The sequence below is a fragment of the Labeo rohita genome, chromosome 1 (genome assembly GCF_022985175.1).
Source record: "Labeo rohita strain BAU-BD-2019 chromosome 1, IGBB_LRoh.1.0, whole genome shotgun sequence".
In the NCBI taxonomy this organism is placed as follows: domain Eukaryota; kingdom Metazoa; phylum Chordata; class Actinopteri; order Cypriniformes; family Cyprinidae; genus Labeo; species Labeo rohita.
In genome coordinates this window covers 19997998-20015013 of record NC_066869.1, presented here as the reverse complement: position 1 = coordinate 20015013, position 17016 = coordinate 19997998, and the positions used below count along the sequence as shown (strand labels likewise).

The window sequence follows — 17016 nt, the reverse complement described above, 5'->3', positions numbered from 1 at the left end:
CCTCTGCCTTTCTGCATTCGTCACTTCTTATTGATGCATGCGCAACGTTGTACATCATTAGCGCAAGCTAGAGAAAAGTGATTATTATGTTTTAAATATCAATATTTTTCTTATAAAAATGCATCCATTTGCAACAGGAGGCCTATATTCACCCTCGGGAGCCATGTGGAGCATTTTTTATTATGGATGGATGCACTTTATTGGACTTCTTTGGGATTGTTGAACAGAAACAACCGCCTACTACCATGATTAAACTTGGAAGAGATTTTTATTTTTGGATGAACTAACCCTTTAACGGATAAAGTTGCATTACCTTGGACCACTCTCTCGCCCTCTGCTTGACCCGAACAGCACTTCTTTCCTCTGCATACAGAGCACCAATGAATGAACCAATGGACGTTCCTCCCACTATGTCGATGGGAATTCCTGCGTCCTCCATGGCTTTGATTACACCAACATGAGAGCAACCCCTGCAAAATTGAAACGTTTACTATTAACGTTACAAAAACCAGGGTCATTAATTTTGTCATGTGTAATGCTAAGACCAAAGGTACATCTGCGGATATATTTATCTCCCAATAATAAGACTATCTCGGGTATAGCGACTGCTGGAAGTCACTTACCTGGCTCCGCCTCCGCCCAACACAAGGGCGATGCTGTTTCCTGTGAGTACTCTGGCCAATCGTGAGAAATCACTGTGTCTGTCTGCAGTCTTCTCGAAAACCTTTTCATATACCTCTCGCTGTTTAAGGCAACAACCACATCCATATCAAACACAAGGGTTACTAACAATCTTTGTTCTCTAAATCATCAGAAAGCTAAAAATGTTTTGTTTTTGTTTTTACCAGTTTGGAAGGGCTTCTTCGTGAGAAAACTCTACGGGGGCACTTTAGGTGAAGGTGTCCAGAGCACCAGCTTCGCATGTTGAGCCATTCAACGGTTCTCGACGGGCCCGGCCCATCCTCACGATGCAACAGAACTAACTGCTTCAAGGCCCGAACCGCTGTGTTTTCCAACATCTGCTCCAACTAAGAAGGTAAGAAGATAGGAGAATCACAACAGATCCTTTTACTATTAAGTTTGAATCTGAATTCTCATTGGATAAGCTCCGTATGAAGTTATTCAAACTGCTAGGGGTGTGAATCTTTGCACACAGGATTTATAAGTTCTTAAATCGTTTCAATAATGATTTTAGCAAATTCAGAAAAATTTGATCTGATCTGATAGGTTGTTGTAGGTTTCAGCCTACAACATTTTGGTTACCAGCTCTGATCTTCAACCACTACTCCACCCCACACATTCCCATAAATGTAGAGAGAAACAACACTAGACTCAAACAAGTACCTCTCCAAGTGCAGGTTCCTGGTCTCCAAGACCAACAATGAGGATACAGTCAGCTTGTCGGATGCAGCGTTGAGTCCATGGGGTCATACCGCTGTCCGTCTGATACAGCACTATACGATTAATGTCCTCCTGCTGAGCCAACCAACCTGATAACCTGTATTCATGAATACTACCAAAACACAAGCACTTCAGATTACATTTAAAAAAATCAGTGGGATAAATACATATTGTTGTTTTGATGTCATATATACACCTGTCCAAAGCAGAAGCGCCAAGTCTTTCTCTGATGATGTCACTGGTTAGCAGCAGAGTTGGTCCTAATTGAAGAATGAAAGTGTGTTAGATAATGCATCTAGATCTTGGGCTTCAAATATCAATTAGTGCTTAAGTGTACCTATGGCGCTGAGAGCATGGCTGAGCTCCAAATTGAAGGCATTGATTGGCACATCATCACAAACAGGAAGCACGGCCACAGTGGAGAGATTACTGGCTGGGTTAGTGACGTCTGGACTTGACGCCATGCTTGGCAGACCCAGGGCAGAGCCTAGAAAAAGTAGAGAAGAAGTGAGATCTTACCACTTTGTTTCTAAGATGATGTTTGAACTTCACTGAAGCATTAAATGCGATGTGAATGATTAATGTTTGGTTTTTGGGCATACTTGAGAAAGGTCCACGGGGCTGTTGGAGGTTCCCTAAAATCTTCTGCCCGAGCAGATGGATCAAGCGTGTCACCACCTGCGGGTATCTTCTCTTAATGTTGTTGAGTGTTCCTTCTGGAAGCTTCACCAGCTCAGTGTCTCTGACTGCATGGACTGTGGTGGCACGAGGCTGCCGAGTCAAAGCCTCCACCTGAGAGAAAGAGAGACATATTTTAGCAATCCTAAATTCAGCTTTGATTAGATTAGACCCTTTAACCTTCATTCCAGAGATTCAGACTCACAACTCCAATGAGATCTCCTCGTCCATACTCTCCAACCAGCTCCTTCTTCCCATTCGCTTTTCGGATAACAGAACGCAGACGTCCATTCAGCACAATATAGGTACAGTCGGACTGATCATCTTGCCTATGGACCACGACAAATTCAATGTGATTAATTATTTGTTGGGCTGCCCCCAATAGTCAACGAACTGTTAGTCAACGAGAAGAGGCTTGGTTGACCAAAATTTTATTAGTCTCTTAGTCGCAGAAAAAAAATCCACAGGAAGTGGTGGAGTCACGCAGTCCATGACGGACAGATCGTTAACAGCTTGTCTATGTGGTAACATACATCAGACAGGACATCCAATCTCTTAAAATACTCTGTCATTTTTGGTCATACAGATTAGAGTTAAGACTCTGTTTATTTGTGTGCACTCAGACTAACAACAAAACGTGCTTTTGTAAAATAATTAAAGCAACCAGGATACGCTTTCTTGCTCTTTGTGAACTTGAGCGCAAAACTCCAAAACTCTGTGTATACTTACATTTCAGAAAAAATATATCTATAGAGAGCGAAATGTCTACTTTTAAATGAACCAATTCAAATAGAAAACAAATATTGTCAGATTATGTAATCCATATGAAATGTGCACACACACTTTGTCTGAAAACAAAGAATGCACTAGTTTATCAATAAATCATTAAAATGTTAATGCAACCTCCTTGCTGTCTTTCCCTGACACAATCATAATTATTATATCTTCTTCTGCACTGTGGCACGTTTAATGCCTAATTATTAGGCTATGTAGGCAATTAAAGGCTCATTTTTATGATTATATTAAGAAACATGCGACTAATAGTCAACTAATTATAATGAACGACTACTAGTCGACCAGAAAAATCTTTAGTCAAGGCCAGGCCTAATTATTTGCATACTGACTGAACATGTTTGGTGAAATACATATCTTTACTCAGAAAGGATGAATTTAATTGATGACAGGAAATATTTTTACATTGTTACAAAAGACTTCTAATGTAATAATTACTGTTCTAAGATTCCCGACAAAACATGTCATGGATACAGAAAAATACTGAGTAGCACAATTGTTTTCAACACTGATAAGCCAATCAGCATATTAGAATGATTTCTGAAGGATCATGCATACTTAAGACTGAAGTAGTGGCTGCTGAAAATTCAGCTTTGCTATCACAGGAATAAATTACATTTTTAAATATATTTAAAAAGAAATGTGTATTTTAAATGTATAAATTGTAATAATATTGCTGTTTTATTGTATTTTTATCAAACAAATGCAGCCTCGGTGAGCATGAGAGACTTGTTTAGAAAATTTGTTAAAATTTGCACCTTTTTCAACAACATTGTATATTCTATACCTGAATACTTTTTTAATTACATAAGGAAAAAACTATTTATGAGACAGAGTTGTGGTACCTGTACAGGGCCCGTCCAGCTTCAACAGCCATCCAGTCAATGGCAAAATCCATCTGCCGTACAAACGGGGACATGCGGATAGCCACAGTGTGAGCTGCACTGAGAACTACGCTTGGTTGCTCACGCATGATCCTACAGAGGGCAGCACAAACACAGACAATATTACTCCGGTATCTGCAAATGCAGATTTGTTCTTTGTATTTCTGTGAGATTTGCAATCAGCTGCAGGACTGTATGAAAACACTCACTCATAGAAGTCAGATTTGGAGATCTTGAGGTAGGTACAATCACGCTCAGCTTTGATGGTAAAGATGAGCGGCTCTCCTGTGAGAACAGCCAGCTGACCTACCATCTCACCCGGTTGGGTCACGAACAAACACACGGCTTCCTGCTTGTCAATCATCTTCTGATATACGTGAAGACAGCCAGACAGGACAAAATGCAGACTCACATCCTACAGAAAAAGAAGAAGGGTATTACAATATTTGTTTTTTTACAATCTAAAGTTTGCCTACTGAATTGGGCAAAGGGAAGGAGATTAGTCAGGATGAGCACCTGGTCTCCCTGTCTGGCTAACACAGATCCAGCTTTAGCGTGATGAAACGTCACCCTCCCGTTCAGCAGGGCAGGGTCCTGATGATGAAAGAGGGCATATGAGGAAAGAGTATCACGCAGAGAGACAGGTGTGACCACCAGAAATCAAAGAACTTTGACAATGAACTGTACTACACAAACACAAAAAGATACCTCAATCTTCATGAGTTTGAGAATGTCTTTCTGGGCCTCCTCGAACAGTGTAGCGTTAGGTCGTCCTTGAAATGGACAAAAAATGTTGTCCATGCCTGACTCCTCCTCAGGATACAAATATACACTTGAAGGAATCTCATCCACCGTCACCTTCCTCTCCCGCTGCTCCTGTGTCACAGAAAACGAGCATGATGTCTTTAAGGTGTTTCAAAACTTATTGTGTGGGTCATATTTTAGTGTAAAACCAGAAGGTCTTTTCTTGTAATTCTTAAAGGGATAGTTCACTCAAAAATGAAATTTCTGTCATTAATTACTCACCCTCATGTTGTTCCAAATCCGTAAGACTTTTTTCATCTTCAGAACACAAATCTGAGAGCTTTTTGACCTTGCATAGACAGCAACAGTACTACCGTTCAAGACCCAAAAAGGTAGTAAGGACATTGTTACAATAGTCCATGTGACTCACCAGTGGTTCACCATTAATTTTATGAAGCTACGAGAATACCGCTTGTGCACAGTGGAGACACAGAAGAGAAGAAACTGTTGAATAAAGTTGTTATATTTTTTTTTTCTTTGCACACAAAAAATATTCTTGTAGCTTCATAACATTAAGGTTGAATCACTGATGTCACATGGATTATTTTAACAATGTGCTTACTTCCTTTCTGGGCCTTGAATGTGTCAGTTGCGTTGCTGAAGATGAACGAAGGTCTAACGGGTTTGGGATGATATGAGGGTGAGTAATTAATGACAGAATTTTCATTTTTGTGTGAACTATCTCTTTCATATTTATTCTCATTAGACTCATTACTGTAATACAAAATATGTTAATATGTGAAATGTGTTAAAATGAGTGTAAAAAAAAACTCACTCGTGTGAAAGCAGGTGGAATGGGAGCTCCATCCTCAGCAGATACAGAGATACGGCCTCTCTCATAAGCCATGTCGAAATCTGAACGCAGGCTCTTCTGAATTCCTATATAACACACATGTAAGATCAGCAATAACATCACAGCATGACACCAACGTAAGCATGATACGTCATACATTTCTATACATGTAGAAATTGTTCTATATACACATTGTAACTGCATACATTCTGTAATATTATGTATATTATATTTTATACATTCTATAATGTACACTACCTTTCTAAAGTTTGGGGTCTGTATTATTTCTGTAGTTTTTAAGGCTGCATTTCTTTGATTTAAAAAACAACAACAACTGTAATATTGTGGAATATTATTACAATTTAAAATAACTGTTTTCTATTTTAATATTTTAGAATTTTCTTTGGAATTTTCACAAGCTATTACACCAGTTGTCCGTCAGAAACATTTCTTATTATCATCAATGTTGAAAACAGCTGTGCAGCTTTTTATGGAAATGGTGATTTATTTTTTTTTGGGATTACTCTTTAATCATTTGAATGGTAGTGTAAATCCAGTCAAGATATATGCATCTTACCCGCAATGTCGACAGGCATGGATATGGTCCTGCTGAGGGTCGGTGTTGCGCCACCCTCCTTTCCATGATCACCACCTGCAGACAGGGTGCATCATCATATATCAACACTTACTGTTAAGCAAAAATCTAAAGGTTTCACATCTCTCAGCACCAAGAACTAGAGGCATCTATAGTAAATAAACAGATATAATGATATTATGCCTCACCAGTAGCATTTTGGACAGCGGCCTCACGATGTTTATCAGGAACGGTGAGACTGCCAAAGCGTTTGCTGTGTCGTATGGGACTGGAGCGTGTTGGATGAGGAGAGGCAGGAGAGGGACGGGGTTGCATGTCCTAGGGGAAGATTGACAGGAAGGAAATAGTAAATACAGTTGTCAAAAGTTTACATACACCTCGCAGAATCTGCAAAATGGGACTCATATGCAACTATTAGTGAGCATTTGAACCTTCTGTAATAGTTGCATATGAGTCCCTCAGTTGCCCTCAGTGTGAAAATATGGATCTCAAAATCATACAGTCATTGTTGGAAAGGGTTCAAATACACAAAAAAAAACAAATAATTTGTGGGACCTGAAGGATTTTTCTGAAGAAAAATGGGCAGTTTAACTGGGTCAAGACAAACAAGAGACTCATGAACAACTATCACTAAACACAAAAAAACACAGGTAACAACACAGTATTAAGAATCAAGTGTATGTAAACTTTTGAATAGTGTCATTTTTATAAATGCAACTATTATTTTCTCTTCTGGACTATATATGTAAACACCTTTTGTGTGAAATATCTTATTCAGGTCAGTACTAAATAATAAATAACATGCATTTTGTATGATCCCTCTTATTTTGGTATAAAAATTCATTTTCTTTTACTTCAACTGTATTTTGGATAGTATAAAATATTTACCAGTTTTGTGTGCAAGCAACCAGTCATAACAAAGAAAGAGTGTGTACATGGAGTGAAGAAGTGCGTTCACTCACATGGCTGAAGAGTTCGTTGGTCAGCCCCAGGTAGTTGTGCAGGGCCAGAACAGTCACTCTTTGAAGACGGACCATGATGATCTGCAGAGAGGACACAACAGGAAAAATATTGTCAATTATGTGCAGTGTCCTTGCAGACAGCAATGGAATCTGCTGAGCAATTTTCCAAAAAAAGTTCCAGACCTGAACCACCCGCACAAGGCTCTCTGGGTATTTCTCAAAGATGGACAGAAAGGCATCGACAGGCAGTCTGAGGACAGTGGACACTTCTGCCGCTCTTGCTGAGACAGTTTTATATGGTCTCTGGTGTCCCTGAAATACACAAACATCCAAACCACTTTCACCCGTGAATTATGCATAATATCCAGATTATGTAATTTCCTATGAGCATTTTTACAAAAATTGCTACTGTAGCAATTTCTAAGAGAAAGGGAAATGCAAGAAAAAGTGGAAGGAATGAGAACAGGAAAGGTTGTGTAACATTTTACAATATATGTGACCCTGGATCACAAAACCGATCTTAAGCAGCATGGGTATATTTGTAGCAATAGCCAAAAATACATTGGATGGGTCAAAATGATCAATTTTTCTTTTATGCCAGAAATAATTAGGACATTAAGTTAAGATCATGTTCCATGAAGATATTTTGTAAATTTCCTAACATAAATATATAAAAACTTCATTTTTAATTAGTAATATGCATTGCTAAGAACTTCATTTGGACAAATTTAAAGGTGATTTTCTCAATATTTTGATTTTTTTGCACCCTCAGATTTTCAAATAGTTGTATCTCAGCCCAATATTGTCCTATCCCAAAAGCTTATTTATTCAGCTTTCAGAAGATGTTTAAACCTCAATTCTGAAAAACTGACACTTATGACTGATTTTGTGATCCAGGGTCACATATTTAGATTTCCTGTGCTGAATTGTGGGTGTGACTCACTGTGATGACGTCAAGGATGCTTAGCAGACTGTGAACACTGTCTCCAGGGTAAACCTCTTTGACCACCCCATCCTTTCCATCCTTATGACAGAGAGAAGAGTCCATGGTTAATAAAACTGACACCGTTAAAAATAGTAATACTAAAAATAAATGTTGCTTCAAACAAAATAAATACTAAATAAAATAGAATAAACATTAGGAAAAAATTCTGGCACTTGCCCTGGAAGCATTTCTCATTTTTGTTTACTAAACAGAAACTATTTTGTTTAACTATTCATTACTAAAATGAATAAAATCTATAATAGTATCGCAATGGCGCTAAAACAACTACCACAACAGTGCATTCACACACTCACCAGTGCAGTAAGACACAACTCCAGCTTGCCATCCTGTACCACATATATGCTGCTATCAGGCTGACCAGGTCTAAAGACATATTCACCCTGCTGGAACTGCAGAAACACCATGTGCTTACACAGCTCCAGAAACAACGGCTTCTCAAAGTGACCCAACACACTGCAGGAGACACACCAGACCAAATACATATATTACATATCGTATTTTGTGTCCGTAACCTCTTTAATTTCACTCAGTGTGAATAAATTCAGATATAATGGGAGCGTACCGCACGTTCTTGAGCATGTAGAGCACCTCAGATGGCAGGTGAGAATTGGCCACGTCAAACTCTGTGAGATCTGCCTCCAGCACTGACGGAGGAGGTTCCTTCATCTGCAGAGTGGGCACTTCCTTCTTAAAGCGCAGGATCCTGAGAAACAGATATGCTGTTGTATCTAATCATCTGACCCAATGAAAATGACTAAATAATGGTACTACAGAAACTTACTTTTTGGCTATGTTTAGCATCTTCTGTTTCTTTTTGAGGCGGGGCCTGGAGGAAGAAGTGGAGCCCACTAACGAAGAGGTGGATTGAGACACCTTTCTCATAATCTTCCTCCCATAAAACAAGACTTTGTCTCTTTTACGAAAACGATACTTCGGGGCTTCCTGAGCTTCAAGTTCTGAGAGAAAACCAAACAAATATATATACAAATAAATAAGAGTTTCTACAAGTTATTAATGTAAATTTAAGACTTTTTAAGACCAATTCTAAAAAATTAAAATATACAATGTCCTGTGTTCATAAAATGTTCTCTAAAGTCTGAGGAGAACACAGTATTAGCAGCACTTTATTGCTATTAGATTACTTGATTGTTTCATAAAGCCAAGAAAAAGTAATGTGCGAAATATTCATTTGACATAAAAGTTTTTTTTTTTGAGAACTAACTGCGGAGCTGCATCCTGCGCAGGACAAAAAATATGAGGACAGCGATGAGAACGATGACGACTCCAGCGCCGATTACAATTCCCACCACCTGTACAGAAACAAAAAATGAGGTCAAGAGAAAAAAAAAGATTGTATCAGTTTCTTTAAGTTTGAGTATGAGTTTGAGTAAGTACATGTATCATGTCATGGAATTAAAAAAAATGGCAACATTTAATTTTTAAACTAAAAATAAATAATGACTTAAAATTAAAAGTTTTATTTAATATTTACACTACCATTCAAAATTTTGGGATGTAATTTTTTTTTAAACAGTAAAGGATGATTTTGAAGGGTATTTTTGAAGCATCATGTGACACTGAAGACTGGAGTAATGATGCTGAAAATGCAGCTTTTCACACAGGAATAAATTACATTTTAAAATGTATTCAAATAGAAAAGTTATTTTTAAATTGTAGTAATATTTTTCACAGCATTACTGTATACAAATGTCTAAATTACGCGACGCACTAAATTAAGTGACGTGTCAGACATTGAAATTAATTAGTATCACCTAATGTTTCTGAAAAATATCCCAAATACCGTGTTTATTGCTAATTCACAGTGAAAAAAAATTAAAGTCTGTGTAAAGACAATTCAGAGAATTGTTTCTAAACACCAGTGTTCATTTTGACAGCAAATTTTGATTTAGTTTTAGTCATAGTCTTCTAACTAAAATGCCATTTAGTTTTAGTCATATTTTAGTCATCTGAATTGTTTTTAGTTTTAGTTGACTAAATATAAGATTTTAGTCAACTAAATCTACAGTAGATTTAGTCAGCTAAAATCAAATGGGTTTAGTTACAGTGTAATGCATTTATAAAGCATTTCTCTACAATGACCAAACTTATTGTATAGGTTTGATATTAAGGTTTTGTCATGACAGACACAGATTTGACTGCTGTGACACACAACATGCCTTTATATTGAATTTAAATGAAACCACTTCTCATAAAGAAACAAGAATATGGTCTTCTTTTCAATGAAATACCAATGGTTATATAGGCTAATTATGCATTCTTTATCACAACTTGTTTACTACATTCTTCATTCTTTCATGCAGACACATTTATTTCTATAAATAAATTTAGTTTAATCTGTATTACGGCTACTGAGTGATTCAGTCAAGAGCAGTGATTGATTTTCTGTCTTTCTTTTGTTGCTTGATTGAACATTAATGCCACAGACAATAGCAAACAAATTAAGCTGCTGTCGCTGATACACGTCCGATATTCTCCCAACTGTTCACGTTCACCCAAGACATATCCGAGTGTGTTTACATGAATACTCATCAAAATGGACAATACTACATCATTTTGTGTTATTTCTCCATTCATGATGTGCGAAAAGAGTACTCGTGCACTGTATGAAAGGTGCTCAGAACACTCAGGACCGAACTGAATTCCCTTTTGCGTCATTACATTTTAAAATCAAAAATGTCGTAAAACATTTTATGAGAGTTGTTATGTTGATATGATTCTTTAGGGTCTTAAGGAAAAGTCTATAATATACTTTGGTTAAAAATTCTCAATGGTTGTGTAAAACAACACCCTTTTTACCTTGCCAAAATCAGCTCTGCAAAAATCTTCCTACTCTGGTCGAGGCTGCTTTAAATGCAAATGAGCTCTGCTTGCCCCGCCCCTCTCTTCTCTCTGTGGAGTGACGAGCCTGTTTACTTTAGCCGCGTCTAGCCGCTAAACTTGCTAACTAGCACATTATTAGCAAAGGCGATCACAAAGATTCATAAAAAAAACCCTTATACTCACTTCTGCTGTAAGTGAAGCTGGATCACAAATTATTTGCGCAAACATAGACGTATATATATATATGAGAGCAGAGAATACTGCTTATTTTTTCAAGATTTTGTTAACTTATATTTTACTGTGGTGTGACAAACTCATGTTTAAAATTGCTTTACACAGACTTTTAAATATTTGCAAAATTCTGCAAAGGCTATGACTTAGTATAACAGTGTTGAATGAGTGTTTACTGACCATGCTGGTCTGCAGCTGATCCTCCACTAAACTCTTGATGTTTCCAAATCTGTCCTGCTGGAAAATACACAGGATGTTATTACAGCTTTTTAATGAGAACGCTAAGCTGGGGTTAAAAATGAGAACATGAGGAAAAAAAGACTAGCTATAGATCTGGCTCATGAATTGAGAGATAATGAAAAGGTGAAGGACAGGAAGGGAAATATGCAAAAGATAAACACATTTGTTACTGGAATACAACCATTTTTTCTGTCCCAAAATAATGTGAACCTTTCCTCTCCACTTCTGCCGTCATTCCTACAAGCATTCCTACTCTATCTCTCCTACTCACTCATTCCTTACTTCTCTTTCTCAGCTCATTTATTTTCAGTAAAGCATTGTTAACAAGGCCCATAGTGTATTCAAAGTGAACAACAGAACTGTTTCTACAGTAGCTTAGTGCATTAAGTGGAGAATCAGTTATAAAGCTTACGCAGATGTAATAAATGCACTGAAAAAATATTTTTCTTTCCTGTAAAATATTTAGGTTTGGAACAACTTGAGGATGAGTAAAAGACGACAGAATTTTTATTTTTGGGTGAACTAGCCTTTAAGCCAGTTTATCTTGACTTAAAGGAGAAGTTCACTTTCAGAAGTTCACTTTCAGAAGGAATTAGTCCAAGGTGTTCATGTCTTTCTTTTTTCAGTCGCAAAAAAGTTTGGGTTGGTACTTCCGCCTACGTCTCATGTGTGTGATTGCGTAATGCGTGAAGTGAAGCTAGTGCAATATGAGCAGTTGTGGTTAAAAAGTATATAAATTTGTATTTTTCTTAGAAAATGACAGATCATTTCACTAGATAAGACCCTTATTCCTCAGCTGGGATCGTGCAGAGCCCTTCGAAGCTGCACTGAAACTGCAATTTGGACCTTCAACCCATTGGCTCCCATTGAAGTCCACTAGAAAAATCCAGCAATGTTTTCCTCAAAAACTGAAGAAAGAAAGACACGAATATCTTGGATGACATGGCTGTGAGTAAATCATCAGGGAATTTTCATTCTGGAAGTGAACTTCTCCTTTAACTTAATTTAATAAACTTAACTCAATTTAAATTAATTTAATTGAACTTAATGTAATAAATATTCTCTGAAAACCAGTCTTACTATCTCATGCAGGCGTGCTTCTCCAGTAAATTTTCTTGTTTAGGGATGTTAAAGTTTTTATTGCAAAACAAGACAAAAAATAAAAAAAGGAAAGGCAACAGTTATTTTCTAAAAGCATTTTTGTCTTTTTTTTTTTTTTACTAAAATACCTCAACATCTTTTAAACACAATACTTTTGCATAAGATATTTTGTTTTGTTTTGTTTTTGAAAAAAAGGATTTTATTCTTAAAAATAGCAGGTATCTGCCAGTAAGGTAGTTATCCCATTTACCACTTTACCCAATGCCACAGATTTTAAACTTAATTTTTTTTTTTAATTTTACAAGAATAATTTAGCTTTTTAAGTAAATCCCAATTTAAAAATGTGTAGATATTTGTACTGTAAACAATCAAAAATACTGAGCAGTAAAATAATTTTTTGCTTTGTAATGATTAAGATTGTAATGCTTTTTTTTTTATTTTTTATGAGAGTTATTTAAATGAACTTAAATGAGTATGCATCTGAGTGCAGCATTCTTGGAAATGAAGAAGTACTTGAAAACAGAAGTGGCAGGTTTTATCACCAGCATCTGGTGGAAACCAGATAAGCATGTGAATGTTGACACATCCTCTGACTTTATCACAACATAATTTTGTATGAATTCAGAGTGCAAACTGTTTATAGGCTGAAAAATACAGGGACAGTCCAACATTCACGTGTCGTAAGCAAATGTACCCTCGCGATTTGTAACCTTTGCACAGAGATATGAATTTGTGCAATTCTGCAAGACTACACCAAGGCATCTAGTCGCATGTTCTAAACTCTGACTTTTGCGGTGGCCGAGAGAGCCACAGTTGAATTTGCAATTTGAAATGTGCAGTGTTGCCTTGTTTTTTTTTTGTTTGTTTCAATGATGAAACTGAATAAAAACAAAAAAAATAATAATAATAATAATAATCAGGTCCCAGCTGGGTTCGTCACTTTTTGAGGTCCCCCTGAAACATTTCCGTTGTGGTCCGTGCTATTTGCAGCGCGTTTGTGTTTGCCGCGCGTTTCTGTGTTTGGTTGTGTTGTGAGAATTTGCAGCACGTTTCCGTATTTGTGTTTGCGTTGCGAGGATTTGCAACGCCTGTGTTGTCAAACTGATGAAGATGTTTTTTTTAATTCCTTGTCGTTTTTTCTTTTTGCATGTGTCTTCTTAAGTTGCTGCGCGTTGAGCTCCCTCGGCCACTTTAGACTTTGCCCACCATGACAGATTAAAAAACAGATTTCACACCAACAAACCTTTCTAAACAAGTCATATAATTAGATTAGCTGCAGACAATCTGCCCGGCTACAAAACACAGCTGTCAATGACCTACACAAAGATGATTCGTAAAAGCAGGTGGTAAAACAAAAGTGAACAGCTGCCGATATTGACTAAATAACAGATTGGTGAAAACAGGGGTGGGGATTCTAAAGGAACATAAATGAGGTGCAAGGTGCATGATGGGAAAGCAGTGCAGCTGCAGTCCAAAACTTCAGGGATTTTCACATTATACTTATCTATGGGTTAATGTCTATTTTAACTCAGGACTGAGAAATGTTTTATAGTAGTACAACAGTCAAGCATTCATAAAATGCCTCAAAAAATATTCATGCACTTAGTAGACAACTGATTTAAAGCAGATTTTAAAATCAAACTGTTATCTAAACAGACAACTTGCTGTACTAACTGTGTGAATATGCAAATTAGGACATTAACCAGTGGTTTACAAAGGTAAATTGGGTAATTTTAACTCAAAATTAGATGAAAGGTAAGGTAAGCGTGTTAAGGGTGTTGCTGCTCACCTGTGGAGGTTCTGGGGACTCTGGGCCCGATGTGCTCTGTCCCATTCTACCTCAGTGCATAGCTGGGCCATCAAAAACAGCCACTGCAACACACAGCAAGACATCAAGCTTCATGCAACATGCATAGATCAGCATCACACACACATTCAATAAGAATCGCTAAAGCTTGCTATGAACATATCCAGTTCAAGTCCATGCACATTACAGGGATCAGCTGAATAAATTTTTTTAATAAAAAAAAAAAGAAATTGGTACTACATTGAACAATACAGCTTTTCAGCCATGCTAAAATACACAATGTAGGGCCCTATGAAATCCGCTTTATTTTTTTCCAAATTCTGTTTTAATTTTTCTCAACTCCTTTTTAATGGTTAAATGAAACTGTATTAATCAAAGAGCGTGTCTAATTAATTAAAATCATGAAACTTATACAATTTCACGTCAATTTAATAAAGGTTTAACAAAAATGACATGTTTAGGGGCCTATGTTTTATTTTTTCTCACCTTATGTTTTATTGTTATCAAATTCTGTGTTTTAGCACGTCTAATTATGTGAATGCATACTTAATTTATTCAAATTTATTCTTAAAAGAGCCTTATGAAAGGTTTTTTCACCCATAAAACATTAATTTCATTTATCTTTTAATTACTGAAAATTAAGCGAACTTTTCTTTTGGCAAACAAATGTTGTGTGATCATACCCTAAAAAATAATGTCTACTAATAATTTTAGTAGTAGTAATAATAGTAGTAACATATATATCTGGCACAATGTCTTCAAGTTAAACTGGACTTTTATTTTGACTGGTTGCCGTGTCTACTTTTACATTTCTGTGTGTATATGATATAACGCTAGTTTTCCTAAAATGAAAAACTGTCAAATGCTCATGAAGTGACTCTCAGCAGATATTGTTCATGTATTTATGTCCCTTATTTAGTGAGACGACAGACGCTGAAATTACAGAGAGCGTCACGCGCGCTTCAGTGTGTGTAGTAAACAAAACCGCTCGTCTGCTCCATTAATTAAAACAGAGACACACAGGATTCACATTTAAATGGTATTTTTGCTGCATAATATTTACAGATACTAGTCCATATTGCAGTTTGGTTTAAGTGTATTGACCTTCTTTTGATTAATTCATTCAAACTTTGACAAATTCTGTGACATTCCACGTTATTCAGTAAATTCCGTTTTTTTTTAAGACTAGATTCCATGATTCCGTCCATGTTTTCCACATCTCGGAAATCATATGGCCCTAACAATATAGTAATAACAGTATAGAATGCAATTTGTACATTCAGATTCACTCACACTGATCAGATTCCTTTTATGTGTATTTTGTGCAGCGTTGAGCCTTATAACCAATCAAATGCATTTCTGTTGAACTTAGGAACGCATTGGCCAATCAGAGACGCTTAGATTAGTCAGCACTGAAAAACGCCAGAGCTGCTGATGAGTGCATATTTGATTTCCCTCATCATAAACAACAGTGCAGATACGATGTAAATAAAAGATTAATTTTGTGGTTTCAGTGATTATAATGGGAGTTTTTGCATGATTTGTGCTAGACTTGACTAACATCATGGACTGACATGTTTGACACAAAACATTTTTGTCATGACAACAAAAACATATGTAAAGAGCAGTAATCTACAATAATGATTTTTGTAATAATGTTGCAGGCAGTCCTATGAGCTCCTGTTTTTTACATGTATAATTTAGATACAATTTTAAGCAGTCTAATGTTATTGACAACAGTTTAAAATATTGATTAAATTTGGTAAATTTAAATATTTGACATTAAAGACAACATATGCTTTTTATAATAATAAGCTTATTATAAAAATTGCCCTCACAAATGTAAAAAATGCCCCTGGAATTCAATATTGCCACTTGAATATGAAATATAAATAAATACAGGATGAAACACTTAAACTTAAGAATCTTAAATAAAAGATAAAAATGCTACCCTGGCAACTAAACTTAAATAAAAGTTTAAGTACATAAATTACTAAAACTAAAAATGAACGAAAAAGCGCAGCTGAACACAATTAAACAGCTACTAAAACTTAAACTGAAATTGAAATTAAAAACTGAAAATGTACAAATAAAATGCTGTAATACTAAAATAACCAGAAATGTTGCCTTAGTATGAAATATTTTTAAGTTGAAGTATTAAAAATACTAAAACTAAAAATTAATCAAAAAAATAAAGCGAAACAGAAAAAGTACTTAAAATTACTAAACCTTAAATTAAAATTAAAAAGAAAACTGAGTTGGTGCCAACAGCCTCGTGGATAGTGCACTGGCATACAGCTCAACTGGGCTTGCGGTGACCCGAGTTCGAATCCCACCTTCGTGGTTCCACTCCCCTCTCTCTCCCATTGCCTTCCTGTCTGCACTCTACTGTCCTGTCTGAATAAAGGCATAAAAATCCTCCCCCACCCCAAAAAAAACTGAGGGAAGAAAACTGAAAACATAAAAACAAAAGCTATACATACTATAACAGTTCTATAAATAATACCAAAATAACACTGACATTTTATTACATTTTAACCAATATAAGAGTATTTTCTAAATACTATCATAATAATACTCACTTCACTTTAACTTTTTACTATAACATTCAGTCCCTTAACGTCTACCATTCAATTACACTCAAACAAGTACAGCCAGAATTTAAAAACGTTTGCTGTCAGAAATGATTCATTGCATTTGGCAGAGAATATGTAAATACTGTTTTCATACTAGTAATGTTAATGTAAACATTGCTTAAAACAGGTCAGTCGTGCATCACAATCAGCAGAGAAAACTATCCAATCACAACCCCTCCCAAACTGATGTCATTATCCCTGACAGACACTCAATAAAACACACACAATGCTATACAGCATGAGTG

General features: G+C 36.2%; 1 protein-coding gene across 4 annotated transcripts in view; it reads right to left on the bottom strand.

Moving 5' to 3' along the window:
• The window catches only part of pnpla6 (patatin-like phospholipase domain containing 6), a 36485-nt gene that overhangs the window by 16230 nt on the left and 3239 nt on the right, over positions 1–17016 (bottom strand). For 3 of the 4 annotated variants that reach the window (XM_051100611.1, XM_051100556.1, XM_051100674.1), the window contains exons 2-25: positions 14118–14200; positions 11168–11224; positions 9138–9225; positions 8697–8871; positions 8478–8618; positions 8209–8368; positions 7853–7933; positions 7093–7221; positions 6910–6990; positions 6136–6265; positions 5930–6004; positions 5335–5438; positions 4464–4631; positions 4272–4349; positions 3965–4170; positions 3717–3848; positions 2285–2408; positions 2004–2193; positions 1739–1888; positions 1598–1661; positions 1345–1513; positions 846–1028; positions 624–742; positions 314–470 (exon numbers count right to left, since the gene is read on the bottom strand). In XM_051100611.1, coding sequence (XP_050956568.1) covers positions 314–470; positions 624–742; positions 846–1028; positions 1345–1513; positions 1598–1661; positions 1739–1888; positions 2004–2193; positions 2285–2408; positions 3717–3848; positions 3965–4170; positions 4272–4349; positions 4464–4631; positions 5335–5438; positions 5930–6004; positions 6136–6265; positions 6910–6990; positions 7093–7221; positions 7853–7933; positions 8209–8368; positions 8478–8618; positions 8697–8871; positions 9138–9225; positions 11168–11224; positions 14118–14162 — 3006 coding nt within the window. In that variant the 5' untranslated portion in view covers positions 14163–14200. The remainder of the gene's footprint in view (positions 1–313; positions 471–623; positions 743–845; positions 1029–1344; positions 1514–1597; positions 1662–1738; positions 1889–2003; positions 2194–2284; positions 2409–3716; positions 3849–3964; positions 4171–4271; positions 4350–4463; positions 4632–5334; positions 5439–5929; positions 6005–6135; positions 6266–6909; positions 6991–7092; positions 7222–7852; positions 7934–8208; positions 8369–8477; positions 8619–8696; positions 8872–9137; positions 9226–11167; positions 11225–14117; positions 14201–17016) is intronic. The other variant, XM_051100745.1, reaches the window with a different exon arrangement.